The sequence below is a fragment of the Schistocerca cancellata genome, chromosome 4, assembly GCF_023864275.1.
Source record: "Schistocerca cancellata isolate TAMUIC-IGC-003103 chromosome 4, iqSchCanc2.1, whole genome shotgun sequence".
Lineage (NCBI taxonomy): Eukaryota > Metazoa > Arthropoda > Insecta > Orthoptera > Acrididae > Schistocerca > Schistocerca cancellata.
This window is the reverse complement of record NC_064629.1, coordinates 23566229-23588414: the sequence shown is the minus strand read 5'-3', so window position 1 is coordinate 23588414 and position 22186 is coordinate 23566229. Positions and strand designations below refer to the sequence as shown.

Below are 22186 nucleotides of genomic sequence, written 5' to 3'. Positions count from 1 at the left end.
TCCTCTTTCTCTTTTTCCCTCTCCAACCCAGCACTCTCTCTCTGTCCTTTCCTAGCACTGTTTTGTCACTGTCAGCAATGTTCTACTGCCCCTGTGTCTGTCTCTTTCTCTCACACTGCCACTGTCTCCTTCGCTGTTTCCGTAACACGACCACTGTCTACTGTTTTCCAGTATTTATTACTTTTCCATCTCTTTGCCACTGCCACTGTTTTCTTCTCTCTCAGCATAATAAAGCGTGCATATGTTCACATGCCAAAATTTTTGAGAAAATTTTTAAAGGTGCTGAGGAAGGTAGAATGAGACATCTGGTACCCCAGTTTTCAGTTAGAGTCTTGGAAATATGCAGGTACATATTTACATTTTTTGTGCTCTGACAGGAGAATTTTTTGTTAGTTTCCTCCTTTTCTGTGCTGCAGCAGGACATGTAAATCATGTGAAAAGAAATTTATTGGTCAGTAAAATTTGTGTGTATGGGAATGCAGGCTTTCTTGGTGAATCTCAATGCTGAAGTTTTGTCAAGTTGTCAGCAGAGTCAAGGCATGGTTCTGTGGCCACAGAACAATGCCTTGACTCAGCTGATATCCCAAGAAAACTTCGTCATTAAACTTTAGATAGTTTACATGTGTGATTGAAATAATTCAAAAATAATTTTACACCTCAGAACGAATTTTATGTGCAAAACAGTTTTGCATGTGCTTCAGTACTACAACATGGGATTCCCAGGTGATAAAGAGACAGTTTACAGGTTATTTCTCCATGCTACATCACTTTATAAACTATGTTTTCATCCCACAGTGTATTGTTGTTGTTGTTGTGGTCTTCAGTCCTGAGACTGGTTTGATGCAGCTCTCCATGCTACTCTATCCTGTGCAAGCTTCTTCATCTCCCAGTACCTACTGCAACCTACATCCTTTTGAATCTGCTTAGTGTATTCATCTCTTAGTCTCCCTCTACGATTTTTACCTTCCACCCTGCCCTCTAATACTAAATTGGTGATCCCTTGATGCCTCAGAACATGTCCTACCAACCGATCCCTTCTTCTAGTCAGGTTATGCCACAAACTTATCTTCTCCCCAATCCTATTCAATACCTCCTCATTAGTTATGTGATCTACCCATCTAATCTTCAGCATTCTTCTGTAGCACCACATTTCGAAAGCTTCTATTCTCTTCTTGTCCAAACTATTTATCGTCCATGTTTCACTTCCATACATGGCCACACTCCATACAAATACTTTCAGAAATGACTTCCTGACACTTAAATCTATATTCGATATTAACAAATTTCTCTTCTTCAGAAATGCTTTCCTTGCCATTGCCAGTCTACATTTTATATCTTCTCTACTTCGACCATCATCAGTTATTTTTCTCCCCAAAAAGAAAAACTCCTTTACTACTTTAAGTGTCTCATTTCCTAATCTAATTCCCTCAGCATCACCCGTCTTAATTCGACTACATTTCATTATCCTCGTTTTGCTTCTGTTGATGTTCATCTTACATCCTCTTTTCAAAAACACTATCCATTCCGTTCAACTGCTCTTCCAAGTCCTTTGCTGTCTCTGACAGAATTACAATGTCATCGGCAAACCTCAAAGTTTTTATTACTTCTCCATGTATTTTAATACCTACTCCGAATTTTTCTTTTGTTTCCTTCACTGCTTGCTCAATATAAAGATTGAATAACATTGGGGATATGCTACAACCCTGTCTCACTCCCTTCCCAACCACTGCTTCCCTTTCATGTCCCTCGACTCTTATAACTGCCATCTAGTTTCTGTACAAATTGTAAATAGCCTTTCGCTCCCTGTATTTTACCCCTGCCACCTTCAGAATTTGAAAGAACGTATTCCAGTCAACATTGTCAAACGCTTTCTCTAAGTCTATAAATGCTAGAAACGTAGGTTTGCCTTTCCTTACTCTAGCTTCTAAGATAAGTCGTAGGGTCAGTATTGCCTCACGTGTTCCAATATTTCTACGGAATCCAAACTGATCTTCCCCGAGGTCGGCTTCTACCAGTTTTTCCATTCGTCTGTAAATAATTCGTGTTAGTATTTTGCAGCTGTGACTTATTAAACTGATAGTTCGGTCATTTTCACATCTGTCAACACCTGCTTTCTTTGGAATTGGAATTATTATATTCTTCTTGAAGTCTGAGGGTATTTTGCCTGTCTCGTACATCTTGCTCACCAGATGGTAGTTTTGTCAGGACTGGCTTTCCCAAGGCCGTCAGTAGTTCTAATGGAATGTTGTCTACTCCCGGGGCCTTGTTTCGACTCAGGTCTTTCAGTGCTCTGTCAAACTCTTCACGCAGTATCGTATCTCCTATTTCATCTTCATCTACATCCTCTTCCATTTCCAGAATATTGTCCTCAAGTACATCGCCCTTGTATAGACCCTCTATATACTCCTTCCACCTTTCTGCTTTCCCTTCTTTGCTTAGAACTGGGTTTCCCTCTGAGCTCTTGATATTCATACAAGTGGTTCTCTTTTCTCCAAAGGTCTCTTTAATTTTCCTGTAGGCAGTATCTATCTTACCCCTAGTGAGATAAGCCTCTACATCCTTACATTTGTCCTCTAGCCATCCCTGCTTAGCCATTTTGCACTTCCTGTCGATCACATTTTTGAGACGTTTGTATTCCTTTTTGTGTGCTTCATTTACTGCATTTTTATATTTTCTCCTTTCATCAATTAAATTCAATATTTCTTCTGTTACCCAAGGAGTTCTACTAGCCCTTGTCTTTTTACCTACTTGATCCTCTGCTGCCTTCACTACTTCATCCCTCAAAGCTACCCATTCTTCTTCTACTGTATTTCTTTCCCCCATTCCTGTCAATTGTTTCGTTATGCTCTCCCTGAAACTCTGTACAACCTCTGGTTTAGTCAGTTTATCCAGGTCCCATCTCCTTAAATTCCCACCTTTTTGCAGTTTCTTCAGTTTTAATCTACAGTCCATAACCAATAGATTGTGGTCAGAGTCCACATCTGCCCCTGGAAATGTCTTACAATTTAAAACCTTATTCCTAAATCTCTGTCTTACCATTATATAATCTATCTGAAACCTGTCAGTATCTCCAGGGTTCTTCCATGTATACAACCTTCTTTTATGATTCTTGAGCCAAGTGTTAGCTATGATTAAGTTGTGCCCTGTGCAAAATCCTACCAAGCGGCCTCCTCTTTCATTTCTTAGCCCCAAACCATATTCACCTACTACATTTCCTTCTCTCCCTTTTCCTACTACTGAATTCCAGTGACCCATCACTATTAAATTTTTGTCTCCCTTCACTATCTGAATAATTTCTTTGTTTTCATCATACATTTCTTCAATTTCTTCGTCATCTGCAGAGCTAGTTGGCATATAAACTTGTACTACTGTAGTAGGCGTGGACTTCGTATCTATCTTGGCCACAATAATGCGTTCTCTATACTGTTTGTAGTAGCTTACCCGCACTCCTATTTTCCTATTCATTATTAAAGCTGCTCCTGCATTACCTCTATTTGATTTTGTATTTATGATCCTGTATTCGCCTGACCAAAAGTCTTGTTCCTCCTGCCACCAAACTTCACTAATTCCCACTATATCTAACTTTAACCTGTCCATTTCCCTTTTTAAATTTTCTAACCTACCTGCCTGATTAAGGGATCTGACATTCCACGCTCCGATCCGCAGAACGCCAGTTTTCTTTCTCCTGATAACGACGTCCTCTTGAGTAGTCCCCGCCCGGAGATCCGAATTGGGGACTATTTTACCTCCAGAATATTTTACCCAAGAGGACGCCATCATCATTTAACCATACAGTAAAACTGCATGCCCTCGGGAAAAATTACGGCTGTAGTTTCCCCTTGCTTTCAGCCGTTCGCAGTACCAGCACAGCAAGGCCATTTTGGTTAGTGTTACAAGGCCAGATCAGTCAATCATCCAGACTGTTGCCCCTGCAACTACTGAAAAGGCTGCTGCCCCTCTTCAGGAACCACGCGTTTGTCTGGCCTCTCAACAGATACCCCTCCATTGTGGATGCACCTACGGTACGGCTATCTGTATCGCTGAGGCACGCAAGCCTCCCCACCAATGGCAAGGTCCACGGTTCACGGGGGGAGGTGCAGTGGATTATACTTGTGTATTTCATGTGTAAAAGTAGGGTAACTTTGAACCTCCGTATCTCTCAAACAGGTAGAGATACGGAAAAAACTTTCCGGGTTGTTCGAGATCGGGATCTTAGGGATATGTCATAAAAATTTTCAGCCATTAGCTGTGCATAGCCATTTTGGGATCTGCAACTGGGTTTTTGATACCCGAGAAACAAATTTTGTGCCGTTTCTTGATAATAGATAAAGATTTTTGAAAAAGGGAGATGGCTTTTGTAGATAAATACCTAGAGAATATACCACTGAAATTTTTAGCAATTTGCTGTGGTTATTTATTATTTTGATTTTGCCTCATACGAGATTTTACACGTAGAACTAGGTTGACTTTGAACCTCTGTACCTTGTGAACAAATGAAGATATCAAGAAAATTTTGAAGGTAAAAATCAAACAGTGGAAAATCCAGGATGGAATGTAACAATATTAGAGAAGGAAAGTTGCTCCTCAAAACGCAGCTTGCACATACGCCTGCAGTTTCGGGCAACTGGAACCACATTGCGAGCAGCAGCACCAGTGCAGGATCGGAGTGGTGACTGGGTGGGGGTAAGGAGGAGACTGGGGCAGGGAGGGGGAGGGATAGTACGGTGGGGGTTGCGGACAGTAAAGTGCTGCTATTTAGACAGAGGGCAGGAGAGAAAGTGGGGAAGGGGGAGAGTAAGTAGCGGAGAGGAGAGAAATAAGAAGAAATAAGAAGACGGTGTGGCGGTGAAATGACGGCTGTGTAGTGCTGGAATAGGAACAAGGAGGGGACTGGATGGGTGCGGACAGTGACTAACGAAGGTTGAGGCCAAGATGTCGGCTAGTAGGCCCAACTAAGCTGCTGCCCAGTGCTAAACCATCATTTTGAATATAGATTTTGTTATTAAAGGTATAGTAATCGTGAGATAGCAGCAACTTAAGCAAATCCGATGACATAGAATTCTATGTTACTTAATTTTTATGATGCAGTACTTATCTTTTACAATATTGTGCAAAGGAAAGTTGCTACTCACCATATAGTGGAGATGCTGAGTCGCAGATAGGCACAACACAAAGACTCTCACAAAGAATAGCTTTCGGCCAGAAGGCCTTTGTCAAAGTTAGACGGCAAACACAGATGTACGCACTCACAGAAATGCAACTCACACTCACATTGTTACATTCCATCCTGGATTTTCCATTGTTTGAGTACTTATCTTTTATTATTCGGTGTGTTTCTGTAAAGGTGTGTCGGTGTAAAGGTTAACTGTTTTCCGAGGGATGTGAATCTTGCTGATCTGGGTACGGTGATGGGTGTGATGCTGTCAATCGATTTATAACTGTTATTTATGAAGTATTGGGTTGTAAATGTGCAGTATTTACTGAGTATTTCATGAATTGTTTTAGTTATTTTGTATCCAGGACTGTTCATTGAATTGAATACTGGGCACGTCGTTCATTGTTACAGTGTTTGGCTTCGGTGGCCGTTGGGAGGAAGTTGCAGTTCTTTAACAGGTTTTCTATTGTAGCTTGATGTTTCAAGGTGGAATTAGATTCTAATTCATTTATGTTATTTTTTTTTTAAATTCTAAAGTTTGTTAATGTATTTCTGATTCATACATTATCACAGCTGTTCTGTCTTTGTCAGCCTTAACAACAAGGGCATTAATGTTAGCTAGTTTCATATTAATTTGCTTTAGTGTTGCAGCTTCCTTATGTGTATTTCTATGATGTTTTTCTGTTTTCAAGTTTTTCTTAATTATTTTATTTGCTTCATGGGCTAGAGCATTTTGATCACTTTGACTTAATTTTGTCAATAGACGTGCTATTTTGGTGTTAGTAATTAGGTCTTTAAATGTGTTTTCATCAAGTTTGGTTTATGTTTAAGCCCTTTGTTTAGAAAATTTAGTTCTGTTTTATTCAAGTGATGTTTGTTGTCTTTACTACTGTGTCAAAGAATTTGGCTTTTCAGCAGGTGATTGAGACTGGGAACTGAGTACCTCTATCAGTTCTCCCTTCTATCCCAGTCTTGTATTGTTCTAAAGAAGGATTGTCGGTATTCTTCTGTGTGGGCTCTAATCTCTCTGATTTTATCCTCATGGTCTCTTCGCGAGATATACGTAGGAGGGAGCAATATACTCCTTGACTCTTTGGTGAAGGTATGTTCTCGAAACTTTAACAAAAGCCCGTACCGAGCTACTGAGCGTCTCTCCTGCAGAGTCTTCCACTGGAGTTTATCTATCATCTCCGTAACGCTTTTGCGATTACTAAATGATCCTGTAACGAAGCGCGCTGCTCTCCGTTGGATCTTCTCTATCTCTTCTATCAACCCTATCTGGTACGGATCCCACACTGCTGAGCAGTATTCAAGCAGTGGGCGAACAAGCGTACTGTAACCTACTTCCTTTGTTTTCGGATTGCATTTCCTTAGGATTCTTCCAATGAATCTCAGTCTGGCATCTGCTTTACCGACGATCAACTTTATATGATCATTCCATTTTAAATCACTCCTAATGCGTACTCCCAGATAATTTGTGGAATTAACTGCTTCCAGTTGCTGACCTGCTATTTTGTAGCTAAAAGATAAGGGATCTATCTTTCTATGTATTCGCAGCACATTACACTTGTCTACATTGAGATTCAATTGCCATTCCCTGCACCATGTGTCAATTTGCTGCAGATCCTCCTGCATTTCAGTACAATTTTCCATTGTTGCAACCTCTCAATACACCACAGCATCATATGCAAAAAGCCTCAGTGAACTTCCGATGTCATCCACCAGGTCATTTATGTATATTGGGAATAGCAACGGTCCTAAGACACTCCCCTGCTGCACACCTGAAATCACTCTTAATTCGGAAGACTTCTCTCCATTGAGAGTGACATGCTGCGTTCTGTTATCTAGGAACTCCTCAATCCAATCACACAATTGGTCTGATAGTCCATATGCTCTTACTTTGTTCATTAAACGACTGTGGGGAACTGTATCGAACGCCTTGCGGAAGTCAAGAAACACGGCATCTACCTGTGAACCCGTGTCTATGGCCCTCTGAGTCTCGTGGACGAATAGCACGAGCTGGGTTTCACACGACCGTCTTTTTCGAAACCCATGCTGATTCCTACAGAGTAGATTTCTAGTCTCCAGAAAAGTCATTATACTCGAACATAATACGTGTCCCAAAATTCTACAACTGATCGACGTTAGAGATATAGGTCTATAGTTCTGCACATCTGTTTGATGTCCCTTCTTGAAAACGGGGATGACCTGTGCCCTTTTCCAATCCTTTGGAACGCTATGCTCTTCTAGAGACCTACGGTACACTGCTGCAAGAAGGGGGGCAAGTTCCTTTGCGTACTCTGTGTAAAATCGAACTGGTATCCCATCAGGTCCAGTGGCCTTTCCTCTTTTGAGTGATCTTAATTGTTTCTCTATCCCTCTGTCGTCTATTTCGATATCTACCATTTTGTCATCTGTGTGACAATCTAGAGAAGGAACTACAATGCAGTCTTCCTCTGTGAAACAGCTTTGGAAAAAGACATTTAGTATTTCGGCCTTTAGTCTGTCATCCTCTGTTTCAGTACCATTTTGGTCACAGAGTGTCTGGACATTTTGTTTTGATCCACCTACCGCTTTGACATAAGACCAAAATTTCTTAGGATTTTCTGCCAAGTCAGTACATAGAACTTTACTTTCGAATTTATTGAACGCCTTTTGCATAGCCCTCCTCACACTTCATTTCGCTTCGCGTAATTTTTGTTTGTCTGCAAGGCTTTGGCTATGTTTATGTTTGCTGTGAAGTTCCCTTTGCTTCCGCAGCAGTTTTCTAACTCGGTTGTTGTACCATGGTGGCTCTTTTCCATCTCTTACGATCTTGCTTGGCACATACTCATCTAACGCATATTGTACGATGGTTTTGAACTTTGTCCACTGATCCTCAACACTATCTGTACTTGAGACAAAACTTTTGTGTTGAGCTGTCAGGTACTCTGTAATCTGCTTTTTGTCACTTTTGCTAAACAGAAAAATCTTCCTACCTTTTTTAATATTTCTATTTAAGGCTGAAATCATCGATGCCGTAACCGCTTTATGATCACTGATTCCCTGTTCTGCGTTAACTGTTTCAAATAGTTCGGTTCTGTTTGTCACCAAAAGGTCTAATATGTTATCGCCACGAGTCGGTTCTCTGTTTAACTGCTCAAGGTAGTTTTCAGATAAAGCACTTAAAAAAATTTCACTGGATTCTTTGTCCCTGCCACCCGTTATGAACGTTTGAGTCTCCCAGTCTATATCTGGCAAATTAAAATCTCCACCCAGAACTATAACATGGTGGGGAAATCTACTCGAAATATTTTCCAAATTATCCTTCAGGTGCTCAGCCACAACAGCTGCTGAGCCAGGGGGGCCTATAGAGACATCCAATTACCATGTCTGAGCCTGCTTTAACAGTGACCTTCACCCAAATCATTTCACATTTCGGATCTCCGTCAATTTCCTTCGATACAATTGTTGAGTAGATCTTTTCACTTCTAATGAGACCTAATTTTATTTTTGATCCATGTGAGTTCAGATTTGCTGCTGGCTACTTGTGCTGAACTACCTTGTTCTTTGATTAAAACTTTGACATAATTAAAAGTAATGTTCTCTGAGATATACTGTTTATTGAATTTTTGAATAGTTTTCATTAACTTCAGTTTACACTTTCTGTGTGTATTCATTGGTCCTTTTACCTGGCTAGATAGTGAAATAAAAACTTTATCCCTTATTGATGTGGAACACTGTGACTGTGATGAGTACTATAATTATCAATGAAATGTTGTTCAGAATTATTAACTTGGTAGACTTTATAAATAGTGCACATAATTTTGCAGTAATGAATATGTGTTACTGTTGCAATAATGAATGTAATATATGTTGTGAATTGGCAGGAGCCAATTCACGGGGTTTGGAGGAAGCCGAAAGGCACGCGTTTAATCTCACGCAGGCTGGCGTGAGGTCTGGAAAATGACAATGTAATTAATATAGCCAATAAGGTACGTTGCTGCTGGAATACTTAACTTTAATCCATAATTGGTGTACATTGCTCTTGACGGTACATTAATAACAATCTCAATATAAACTGGTAATGGCGCCTTGCTAGGTCGTAGCAAATGACGTAACTGAAGGCTATGCTAACTATCGTCTCGGCAAATGAGAGCGTATTTGTCAGTGTAGCTTCGCTAGCAAAGTCGGCTGTACAACTGGGGCGAGTGCTAGGACGTCTCTCTAGACCTGCCGTGTGGCGGCGCTCGGTCTGCAATCACTGACAGTGGCGACACGCAGGTCCGACGTATACTACCGGACCACGGCCGATTTAAAGGCTACCACCTAGCAAGTGTGGTGTCTGGCGGTGACACCACAATATAAATCAATATATAGATTTACTGTTTTCAGTGTGCAATTTTCAGTAATGCGTATGTTGACAAAAAAAAAAAAAAAAGAACTCTGCTCAAACACAAATTTTTTGAGCATTAAACTTAACCACACACTTTCTGTGAAGCAGATGGGAGTTGCTGCCTGTGACAAAGTTTGTGTAGTGCTATAGATGTATCATAAATGGAAAATGTAAATTATGTTTTCCAGAGTAATATGGGCACCAGGCATAAACTCATGGATGCTAAAAACTGTGAGTAGTGCCTTTAAGTTGATTTTATGATGTAAATAATTCTCGCCCCCATTCATTGCTTGCTTGTTTCGTTTTTGTGTTTTGCCACAGCTACATGACCCCACGGTGCTCCATCTGGCAGCTTAAAACTGATAATGGTAAATAAAAATTTAAGCATCACAAAAGAGAACTAGTTGCATTTATTTCTGGAAATCTTTATTCATCGCAGTCTCAGTGTTCTACAGCAATAAGGGATAAAAGTTTCACAAAGACTGTTTGTTTCTTGAGGGACACACAACAGACTATCTTTACAGTTTCATGTTTTATCTAATGAAATATTAATGAAAATGGGACAGAGTGAGAGCACTTTCAGTGGAGTTGATTTTTAGCTAAAAAATGCACTTATTTTTCAATGTAGTTCCCTTGTAAGTTGGTACACGGTCCATTGTCCTTCAAATGAGTAAAATCCATCAGTGAAGTATGATTCTGTATGGACTGCAAAATATTCACTTAAAACTGCCATAACATCTTAATTGAACACAAAATACACATTTTGACAAGAAAAATGAAGCACCCTGAAAATATGGTTGGATGTTAATTTAACCTCATACCCATACACGCCATCAGTGGGTAGGGAAATGATTAGAGTTTCAATTCTCTACGACAGGTAGAACAATCAGTACAATGCATTAGTGTTGTTCGTGTTTTGTGTCGTTACCAGGTATGGTGAAGTATATAAGGAGTGTAACTAGAATCAGATGTTGACTGTCACTGTGAAGGACATGGGGATACCACGTACTTGTGTGAGCAGTGTTATCAGTATCTGGCAGACTTTGAAAGGGGCCTCTTCTTGTCTCCATTCACTTGGCTGGTGAAATTGTGCAATATCCAGATTTATGGAGCATTCAGATGTGGCAATGCGCCGATGTTGGAGTGCATGGGTACACAAGTGCAGGCATATGCATCAATGAAGTTATGGTCAACCTCATCTGACCACATAAGGGAGGGTCACTGTATTTTGCACCAAACCTAGTGTAATCCTTTCACATCTGCACCTGCCATCTGAGAAGAAGTAATGGACTCCCAGCAAAATTCTGTAACATCTCGCACCATATGTCGGAGACTAGCAGCAACCGGACTAGGGAATTACCACCTCATACATAGGCTGCCATTAACACACAACACAAATGCCTCATTTAGAGGGGTGCCGTGACCAGTAAGCACAGACTGCTGATAAAGGCGTCACATTGCGGTTGGTGATGGATCACGGTTCTGCATTACCACCAATGGCTATAGCTGGTGAGTATGGTGGTGGCCTTGGGAGAAAGGTCCCATTTTTCCAATGTCTTAGAGAGGAATAATGGTATTACTAATGGGGTGTCATGTCGTGGGAAGCCATTGGGTATCACTTCAGTTCATGGCTGGTAGTGACTGCGCAAACTGTGAAAGTACAACATAATTTTTTTGCAAAGGAGTTCTTGTGGTGGTAGGGTGTTCCATTTGTCCACCAGTTGTTAACATTGGCTGGATGGTCATTGGTGTATGTGGACTTGCTGCAGTATCTTTCTTTTCAACAGTACAATGCCTGTCCACATGTTTTGTGTATGAACTGTCAGTGTGATGTTGAAGTAGACCCCAGATACGTCACTGATAGAACATGTGTGGGACCAGCTCGGATGTCAACTTTGTCCCAGTGCCATTATCAAGGATCAGTTAACAGAAGTTCTAGGCCACCTTGCCTCAGGAGAGGATACCTTGGTTTTATGATACCCTTCCCAACAGAATCAGTGTATGCATCATACTCAGAGGCCAACGTCATACTGATAAATGGACTTGTACTGTCAAGTTCTTTGTAAATTTGACCTAGTTTTGTAATCACTTAAATAAGATCACATACTCTCTCAACCAGTGAATTTTCACTTAGTTTCCACTTTCCCTTCTGTGTGCGTCTTCTTCTTCTTCTTCTTCTTCTTCTTCTTCTCCCCCCCCCCCCCCCTCCCCCCGCCCCGCAGTGTATTTAGCAGCCACTAATTTCTTTAGATGGTTTAGTAGTTAGGAGTTAAAGGGTGCAAAATCTGTTGAATAGAGAAAATTTTTCAACGTTGTGTTCTCCAAATCCTTCAGGTTTTAAATTTTCTATCTTAAGCATGTCCATTGTTCTGCTTCCCTCCACCCCCTCCCCCTCCTTTTTTCCCTTTTTTTCCTGTTGTCACACAATTCTTTTTTTCATCCGTTTCACCGAAACTCTACTTTTTTAGTGATTTTTTCTGACAGATGAAAATACTTTATTTTCTTTAGTGCAGGACCAGCAGTTTCCACTCACTGTGTTTTACTGCTAGTTAAACTGTGTTCAAAAATGATATTTGTCAGTTTCCAAAACACACACACACACACACACACACACACACACACACACACACACACACAAGTTAATAATAAATTATGGTGCATTAATTATTTATAGGTATTTCTCATTAATGTATTTATTCATGTATTTTATTAATAAATTTTAAATTCTATATAATGCAGAATTTGTTTTTTTCTGTCATAGGTTATGTTCAAGATGGATATAAGTGGAAATGGACTACTTGTAGAAAAAGAAAAATTGCATTTAGCAATGGGATCAAACCCAGAGAATTTTGAGTTTGATAAATTTAGGCACATGTGCATATTGTCTGGTTGTGATTATTTAGCTTCTTTGCCTGGTATAGGACTTGCTAAAGCTTTAAAATTTGTAACAAAGACAGCTGATCCTGACATACATAGGGTAAGTTTTCTGATATTATTCAACATTATACATTATTTTTTGATTTAAATACTCACTGGCTGAAAATATATATTATTTATATTTTCATACACAGTTGATAATGTGAGACTAGCATTCATTCATTCATTCATTCATTCATTCATTCTCTTATTGTCTTTCGTAAAACACATCGTAAAGGAGAGCTTTAAGAGGTGTCGAACAAGTCATAGTGTGGGTTGGATGGCAGAGGCAGTCACTGCAGGCATACTTCGGAAAAATATGCTAACAACTATAGTGTGATTAAAATTATTTGATGGCTGATGACTGTTCTGTGGCAGACGACATGTTTTGTAGCTCTGAATTTAAACTCGTGTCATAAATTAACCACGATCTCACTGTGTGCAATGTATCTGAGAAAATGGCGGTAAATAATCTGTGGTAGAACTACAATCATAATTGCTTTATTCACAATGATTAAAGATAGCCTCTATGAGCTAACTCAAGTCAGAGAGAAAGTCATTTTCAGCACTAAATACAAACTGTAATTTCTCACTATCATTGGCTACCTGACACTATCCTCACACTGGCTACACGAGCAGACACTGATGAACAGTCCTTGTTGACACTTGGTTGCAGATTATAGGCAACACAGACAGCCTCCAGATGAGAAAAGAATGACAGGGAGAAAAATAACAGCAAATAAAAAAGTGAATATGATGATAAAAATGAACTGGCAAAGAATTAGAAATAAAAAAATGCATGTAAACAAATTAATTTAATAAAAATAATAATCAAATTCCTTTGATTAGTTTTGTAAATAAAAAATTTTCTCTCTGTTTGATGAGACTTGAACCTACAACCTTCTACACATTAGGTTTGTGCGTTAACTGGTGTGGTGCGATTCAACACTGCATTCAGTAATTATATTTATGACTCTGCTGACCCAGTCACAATGATGAATTGCAGCCTTCAAAAATTTGGCTTCACACAATGTCATGCAAAGCTTATTTAATGTGAGACAATCTCTGTGATTATGATAACTGTATGTCACGCTGAATCAAGACTGGTGCAGAAGTATCCAGTTGTGTTTGGTTAGTGCTGTGTATGAAACATGTGTATATCATTAGCATTGTGTGTGTGTGTGTGTGTGTGTGTGTGGGGGGGGGGGGGGGTGCTTTGGTGTGGTTATCATGTGTGATGAACTATGGAATAAAAGTGCCAGATGCATTATTCAAGATCCAAATATATCAAGAAAGAATGCTGGACAAGGAATTGGAAGTGAACTGACCTGTGTTGTAGCAGTTTGGCAATGGCAAACTGTTTGGGTGTGACTTTGAGTGTTCTGATTGGAGGAAACCAGCTCCAGCATGTGATGTGTCAACAATCAAGTAATTTTAATCAGACTGTAGTGCTAATTTGCTCACATTGATAATTGTCTTATATAATGTCCTCTTATCTTTTTCACAGGCATTAAGGCGGTTACCTCTTCATCTCAACATGCACAGTCTGTCTGTTTCTAATGAATATCGTGACGAGTTTGTTCAAGCAGTTGCAACTTTCAAGTATCAATTAGTTTATGACCCCATGTCTCGAAAGTTAGTGCCACTGAACGAGCCTCCAGCTGGATATGAGCACAATAGCTATGTTGGTGAAATGATGCCTGATGACATTGCTTTTCAGTTGGCTCTTGGAAATTTAGACCCATTCACTTTGAAACCAGTGGATGATTTTAACCCAGACAGGATACAGAAGGTATGTGTCATGGCAGTTTATTTGTATAATTTTAGTATTGAAAAAACTGACTGATAACATTTGACCATACTGGTTATCATTGGTCGGATCAAAATACCTATTATTTTGTTTCTGTTCCTTTACAGCAGTGGCTGTGAAATTATTTTCAAATGTTTGTAAAATATAACCCATTAAAAGTATTAAACTTGGGTCAGTCCAAGCACTCATCAAATCGCACCATGGTAAAAACATATTGGGTTTGCGGGGCTGCACAATCAAAAACATTACACAAAGTGTATCTAGAACAACAGTGATGTAGCATACCACTTAAGAGTTTTAGCTGATGATTTGTATAAACTGTAATGTGATGCAGATTGGTTGCTATAATACACTCCTGGAAATGGAAAAAAGAACACATTGACACCGGTGTGTCAGACCCATCATACTTGCTCCGGACACTGCGAGAGGGCTGTACAAGCAATGATCACACGCACGGCACAGCGGACACACCAGGAACCGCGGTGTTGGCCGTCGAATGGCGCTAACTGCGCAGCATTTGTGCACCGCCGCCGTCAGTGTCAGCCAGTTTGCCGTGGCATACGGAGCTCCATCGCAGTCTTTAACACTGGTAGCATGCCGCGACAGCGTGGACGTGAACCGTATGTGCAGTTGACGGACTTTGAGCGAGGGCGTATAGTGGGCATGCGGGAGACCGGGTGGACGTACCACCGAATTGCTCAACACGTGGGGCGTGAGGTCTCCACAGTACATTGATGTTGTCGCCAGTGGTCGGCGGAATGTGCACGTGCCCGTCGACCTGGGACCGGACCGCAGCGACGCACGGATGCACGCCAAGACCGTAGGATCCTACGCAGTGCCGTAGGGGACCGCACCGCCACTTCCCAGCAAATTAGGGACACTGTTGCTCCTGGGGTATCGGCGAGGACCATTCGCAACCGTCTCCATGAAGCTGGGCTACGGTCCCGCACACCGTTAGGCCGTCTTCCGCTCACGCCCCAACATCGTGCAGCCCGCCTCCAGTGGTGACGCGACAGGCGTGAATGGAGGGACGAATGGAGACGTGTCGTCTTCAGCGATGAGAGTCGCTTCTGCCTTGGTGCCAATGATGGTCGTATGCGTGTTTGGCGCCGTGCAGGTGAGCGCCACAATCAGGACTGCATACGACCGAGGCACACAGGGCCAACACCCGGCATCATGGTGTGGGGAGCGATCTCCTACACTGGCCGTACACCACTGGTGATCGTCGAGGGGACACTGAATAGTGCACGGTACATCCAAACCGTCATCGAACCCATCGTTCTACCATTCCTAGACCGGCAAGGGAACTTGCTGTTCCAACAGGACAATGCACGTCCGCATGTATCCCGTGCCACCCAACGTGCTCTAGAAGGTGTAAGTCAACTCCCCTGGCCAGCAAGATCTTCGGATCTGTCCCCCATTGAGTATGTTTGGGACTGGATGAAGCGTCGTCTCACGCGGACTGCACGTCCAGCACGAACGCTGGTCCAACTGAGGCGCCAGGTGGAAATGGCATGGCAAGCCGTTCCACAGGACAACATCCAGCATCTCTACGATCGTCTCCATGGGGGAATAGCAGCCTGCATTGCTGCGAAAGGTGGATATACACTGTACTAGTGCCGACATTGTGCATGCTCTGTTGCCTGTGTCTATGTGCCTGTGGTTCTGTCAGTGTGATCATGTGATGTATCTGACCCCAGGAATGTGTCAATAAAGTTTCCCCTTCCTGGGACAATGAATTCACGGTGTTCTTATTTCAATTTCCAGGAGTGTATTTTGATCTCTTCTCTGTAGACTTGAGTTCTTGTTTTGTTTTTTGTTGTTGTTGTTGTTGTCGTTGTCGTCATCGTCGTCATCGTCTTCAGTCTAAATCTTGTTTCATGCAACTTTTGATGCTAGGTAATCCTGTGCGAACCACTTCACCTCTGCAGAACTTCTGCAACATACATCAATTTGGACATGTGTACTGTAGTCTGGCCGTGTTCTCCCTCTACAATGTCTTCCCCCACACTTCCCTCCATTACCAGATTAGCTATTCTTTGATGCCCCAAGATTTGTCTTATCAGCAAATCCCTCATTTTAATCAAGTTATGACATAAATTTCTTGTCTCCCGATTTCACTTCAGTACCTCCGCATTAGTTATCTGATCTACCCATCTGATATTCAGCATTCTCCTATAATACCACATATCAAAAGCTGCTATACTCTTCTTGTCTTTGGTAAATTAACTAACCCATTCCAACTTGTGTGTGTGTGGGGGGGGGGGGAGGTTCTTTTTCCCCCTCTTATTTTTTTGTATTAATTCTTTTTAAGTGAAATCTATTCTTTGCCATAACAGACATTTAACCCTAATTGGCCTTTTGTCATTTGGATGGAATTGTATGTTCCAAGTGCATAACTTCTGTCCTCATGTGGATGGTCATTGATGCATGTGAACATGCTGCAATACATCTCCCCACTGTAGCAATTCTTTCTATGTGTGGTTCAAGATTCGACAAACTATGCTACTTGGCAATAAGAAATTTATTTTCATCCTTCAGTTTTTGATGCTGGTATACTTACTTCCTTGATAATGCCACGGAAATAAATGAAGACCTTTTCTCCTAGTACAGGGTTCATGACCTTCTGTAATATGCTGGTCACTTTGTTCAACCTTCCAGGCATATACTGCGTGTTCAGTGCTTTTTAATTGGATTATTTATCATCTAGTAGTTTCTTTCTTTGACCAAATCTAACATGGAAAAGCATTTCAAATTTTTAGACACATTGAGTACTCTGTAAAACCATTAAGCAGTAGTAGTCACCCAAAATATGCAGAGTGAGCTGCCTGCTCGCATAAAGTTTTCAGGTAACATGATACAGTATTGAGGATTGATGGCACCACTTTCAGCCATATGTTTTTAAAATTCCTTTATTTAGTGTGAAAGGTTTCAGTGCTACACTACACCATCATCAGGCCCTGTGTACATCAGTGTGACAACAACATTAGTCATACAAGAAACACAATGTCATAATAATTGCTATCTAATACTCTTCCTGCTTTTCCCTTAATAAACATAATAATACCTCTAAATATTTACTATATTATCATTAGATGAAGAAATTCATACATAAATCATAATTTGTTCATTAAATTAATTGTAAATCTCATTTAGCTAGAAAATACGTCTATTGCTTAATAAGAGTAGGCAGTCATCGAATAAATCAACCTTCAAGCAGATGCCCTAACAGTAGTTGTGAATTGAAAGTGGTCACAATACAGGACTGTTGCTCAGTGATGTTAATAAATATTATATATTAAGTACCTAATCCAGTCAGAATTAACTTGTACAAAGCATTGCACCATCAATATATCTACTGTAGCAATCGTAAGTTAGTTGAAAATGCACGAACTGTGTATGACGATCCACTGCCTTTGTCTAATATAAGTGAAATGTGAGAAATTGTCCATAAATAACAAGCTTAAGTATATAGCTCCAACAACAGCACAATGTTTCCTCTCTTTAAGTGCTGCCCTCACATACAGAACAAACTGCTACTATTCCCTGGTCACTACAGAAGTGCAGTTTGCAGCCGTTGCAAAATAGGATCGCAAAACACAATCTTTCAGTAAAGTCCTATGATATTACCAATCAGACATGGCTAAACAGTCCTCTACATCATATGAGTAGTGCACATGAAAGATGATTCTCAGGCAATACTGCACTAGTGTTAACGGTAAAAGAACGGAAACCTCCGTAGTGCCTGTAGGTCACATATAATGGAACAAAATTCTGTATTAGATGGCTATTACAAGCAATACATAAAATAAAAACAATACTGTCTAGATCAGATAGATAGTAGTACCTGTAATAGTCATTTACAGAATGTGCGGAAAAGGAACTATTCCTCTTTTACTTCACATAAGATAAAATGAATGAAGTGTCCATAGGCATGAACTCATCCATGTATCCATGTGTTACATGAAGCAGGACACTATCGTAAGATTCTAAGGCAATAATACACTAATATTAGCAGGAAATATTTTATTTCTGATACGATAATACTTGGTATCGAACATACCTTAGACTTTAAGGTGATTTATGTGGGTGTACTGAAATTCTCAATGCAAATACCTGTGTCAAGTAAGGTTATCAGAATATGCTGAATATGAGGTTCCACTAACTATGGTGTACTTTATTCATTATTTTGTGGCCAAATAATGTGCAATTACATTATGGTACTATAGCCAGTTTTTTTCTTATTCATGGCTGAGGAATTGCTAGCCTTATGACGATAGGCAGTAAGAAGTGTGGTATCATTTCATACAGCACAACCATTTATTTACTGGCTGGTTTCCTATTTGTACATTAGTTATGATATGTTGTACATAGTTCTTCTGAATATGTAGCTCCCTAATGGATCATGCAGGTTATCGTTAATTACGTACATGAGATACATGACATGTTGTTACTGGATAAGTCCCAGTGTGGGCATACATGTTGCAAGATTGTCCTGCAACTGTAGGTGGCGACATTATCATATATTTCTGACACAGTAACATAGGACTACTTATGTAACTGTGCTAGAAATTAATGCCCTTTCAGTAATACAGGAGTGATTTGTGATACACGTATGATGTTATACTACTGCGTGTGGCATGCTGAAAACCGAGACGTGTAATATCGGCACTGTAACATCTCCATACAATAGGGTCCTTCTTTATACAGTGTTAATTTCGTTGTCACAGGCATTTTCATTTTAATGCATGTGAAGGATTGTAGGAATAGATACACGAGTTGCTTTTCCATGTATTTTCATTTATCTGATATACTCATTTATGACCTATACTAAACGTTTTGTTCATTTAGTGTCTTGCTTATGATATCCATCTAATGACGGAATAGTTTAAATCTGTGTGGCATCTAGGCGCTATGAATATGTTTCATTCCCTTTTCCTGTTAATGCTGGTAAATTATTTCCTTTGTGTCATGTGATAGTGTCCTGTTCTATGTGTGATCTGTGGGCACTGCACAGGTTTCAGTTCTTTTACTGTTAATACTAGTATAGTATTGCCTTGGAATCAGGCCAGCCATGCATTCCAAGATGTGCTTGGATTTGCACAGGTTCTTTCAATATTTGTCATCATCTGAGATATTGTGTGTTTTATGTGGTGTTAATGCATATGCCATGTGACTGCTATTAGGCTTTGGAACTGAGTGTATGGTATCGTGTTACGTGATGCCAAACACAGATTCAGGTAGCATACAAATTTACCTTCCTTTTGTGCTGTCTGTATCATGTAGAGGGTTGTTTGGTCATGTCTGACTGGTGATATAATAAGATTTCATAGAAAGTTTTTGTTTTGTGATCCTATTTTGCAGTGACCGCAAACTGCGTTTCTGTGGTGAGCGGGGAATGTGGGCAGTTTATTATGGACAAGAGGGCAACACTTGAGAATTTGTAAACTTTGCTGTTGTTAGAGCTTTATACTTATGCTTGTTTACCTGTATCAAACACAGATAGTAGAACTTTATAATACAGTCTATGCCTTTTCGACTAACTTATGATTGCTACTGTGGATATAATGATGGTGAGATATTTTCTACAAGTTCATTTTGGTTGGCTTGGGTACTCAGTGTATACTATTTACTAATGTCACTGATTGACAGTCTTAGTTTGTGATGTGTTTGAATTCACAACTATTACTAGGACATCCTGTTGTAGGTTAATGTATTCAATGACTGGTTACTCTTATCAAGCAATAGATACAAGTTCTAGGTGTATGAGATTTATAATTAATTCAGTTACTGGACAGAACTAATTATGATTCATTTATGAATTTTTTTCATGTAATGATAATGTGGTAAATATTTTGTGGAATCATTATGTTTATTAATTGAAGAGTAGGAAGAGTATTAGATAGCATTTATTATGACATTGTTTTTGTGTTTCTTGTATGACTAATGTTGTTATCATATTGATGTACATAGGGCCTGATGACAGTGCAGTGTAGCGCCGACACTGGTCGCATTGAATAAAGGAATTTTAAAAACAAACGGCTGGTTGCGATACCATCAGTCCTCACATACTGACCAGCCGTCATCTTGTTTCTCACAGAATTATTTAAAAACAGCCTTGACCACAGTCGATATTAACTTCTGACCAGATTCAGCCTTTTAATTATGGGCTGTCATCAGAGTTTGCACTGTAATATCAAAAGTAAAAGTGCTATATTAGATAGAGAAGCCAATGATGTAAAAGTGTTCTCCCAAATGAAACATCATTACCCATCTGGATGATGGTGAAGTGCCTGACTTGCTATGGAGGTCTCAGTCACTGTAACTGATGCTGATGACTAAGCAGCCACAAGTTATATAAGGTATAGAGAGGATTCTCTAGAACCTAAGGCATCGCCATGAGCCAATAAGCAATATCTTAAATATCGTTTTGAGTCTTCATTTTTAAATATTTATCTTTTAAATTTAACTAGTCAAGAAATGAGTTTATATTTATTATGGTTCATAATCTACATTACAGCCAGCCTGATAAAATGCATTAAAATTTAGTGTAATTCGTTAACTGGAGTCCAGAGTATTGTCTGGAGGATATAAGTAGCACTGAAATGTTAATTCTATAGCTGCTGCTATTTATTCGTAATAAAATCAGATGTGTGGCATATTAATATGAAAATTATACATATTGAATTTTGTGTATTAGTAGACAGTTATTTAATCATAAAAATACAGTTGATGTCACTTACCAAAGATAAAAGGGGCATTGTTCACGGAAGTGGCACCAGTTTAGCCACATTATATTATTGTGGATAATTTGCGATACATCACTGTTCACAAGATGAAACTATTTGTTACAAATAATTTAGAATCGTTTGGAGCTTAGAATAAAAATATATCATAAGAAGAGCATTAAAAACGTAGATATTATGTTACAATCTTATCCATGTCATTTGTAAAATTGTTGACATTGCTGGTATTATAAAGTAATATTTTTGCGATTGTTCCATATCGTATATCAGGAGAGAGTCACAACTATTAGAGTAATGAGGTATATTTATAAGATTTGTTGTCTAGTTGACACTAAAATTCGTAAATGGCTGTAACATAGAAGCTTAAAAATCAAATAGAACTGTAGATAATTGGAGGAGCAAGTATCCTGTATTTCAAAAGATGTCTTCATATAATTCAAAAAGGACTTTTTCATGAAAATCTAACTATTCGTTTAACAGAGCTAGCGTGATTTTCCTATAGTGAAAAAAATTTCTAATTGTTCCAACATATTTAAAAGTAAACCGTGAGGGCTGGTGTTCATTACATGAAGATTATTCATGAAGTCACCTTCTGAATATTTACTGTTAGTAAGTAAGGTGTTGCCCAAAAACCGATTTGTCTCATGATGTACCTGAGATGTGTTCTTTGAAGCAAGTCTTAAAATTGCAACCAGTCTGGCCAATATATATTTTGTCACAATTGTTACAAGGTAACTTATACACTTCTGATCCACAGTATTGTTTATCAGATTTGCCTATAATGTGTTTAAAATTATTGAAAAGCATACTCGTGGTTGAAAAAGCAATGGTAAAAGTAGAATTTATAAAGAGTCTGTTTATTCTGTTAGATACTGTTCCCATATATATCATTTTAGAAAATGTCTGTTTTGTAGGAGCACGTGGTTGTTTTGATCAAAGATTTTGGAAAAGATCATCAACTATTCTAGAATTAGTTGTTAGCAGATACAGTTTGTTTTAAAAATTCGATTTCTTTCTGTATTTGATTGGTAGATAAATGAAGTTTGATCATTCTACTCAACCGAGTGATGTGGCGCAGTGGTTAGCACACTGGACTCGCATTCGGAAGGACGACGGTTCAATCCTGCGTCCGGCCATCCTGCTTTAGGTTTTCCGTGATTTCCCTAAATCGCTCCAGGCAAATG

At 39.5% G+C, this 22186-nt stretch overlaps 1 protein-coding gene across 2 annotated transcripts in view; it reads left to right on the top strand.

Moving 5' to 3' along the window:
• The window catches only part of LOC126184891 (exonuclease 1), a 171329-nt gene that overhangs the window by 80450 nt on the left and 68693 nt on the right, over positions 1 to 22186 (top strand). For both annotated transcript variants that reach the window (XM_049927522.1, XM_049927521.1), the window contains 2 exons: positions 12292 to 12507; positions 13954 to 14238. In XM_049927522.1, the coding sequence (XP_049783479.1) occupies positions 12292 to 12507; positions 13954 to 14238 (501 nt within the window). The remainder of the gene's footprint in view (positions 1 to 12291; positions 12508 to 13953; positions 14239 to 22186) is intronic.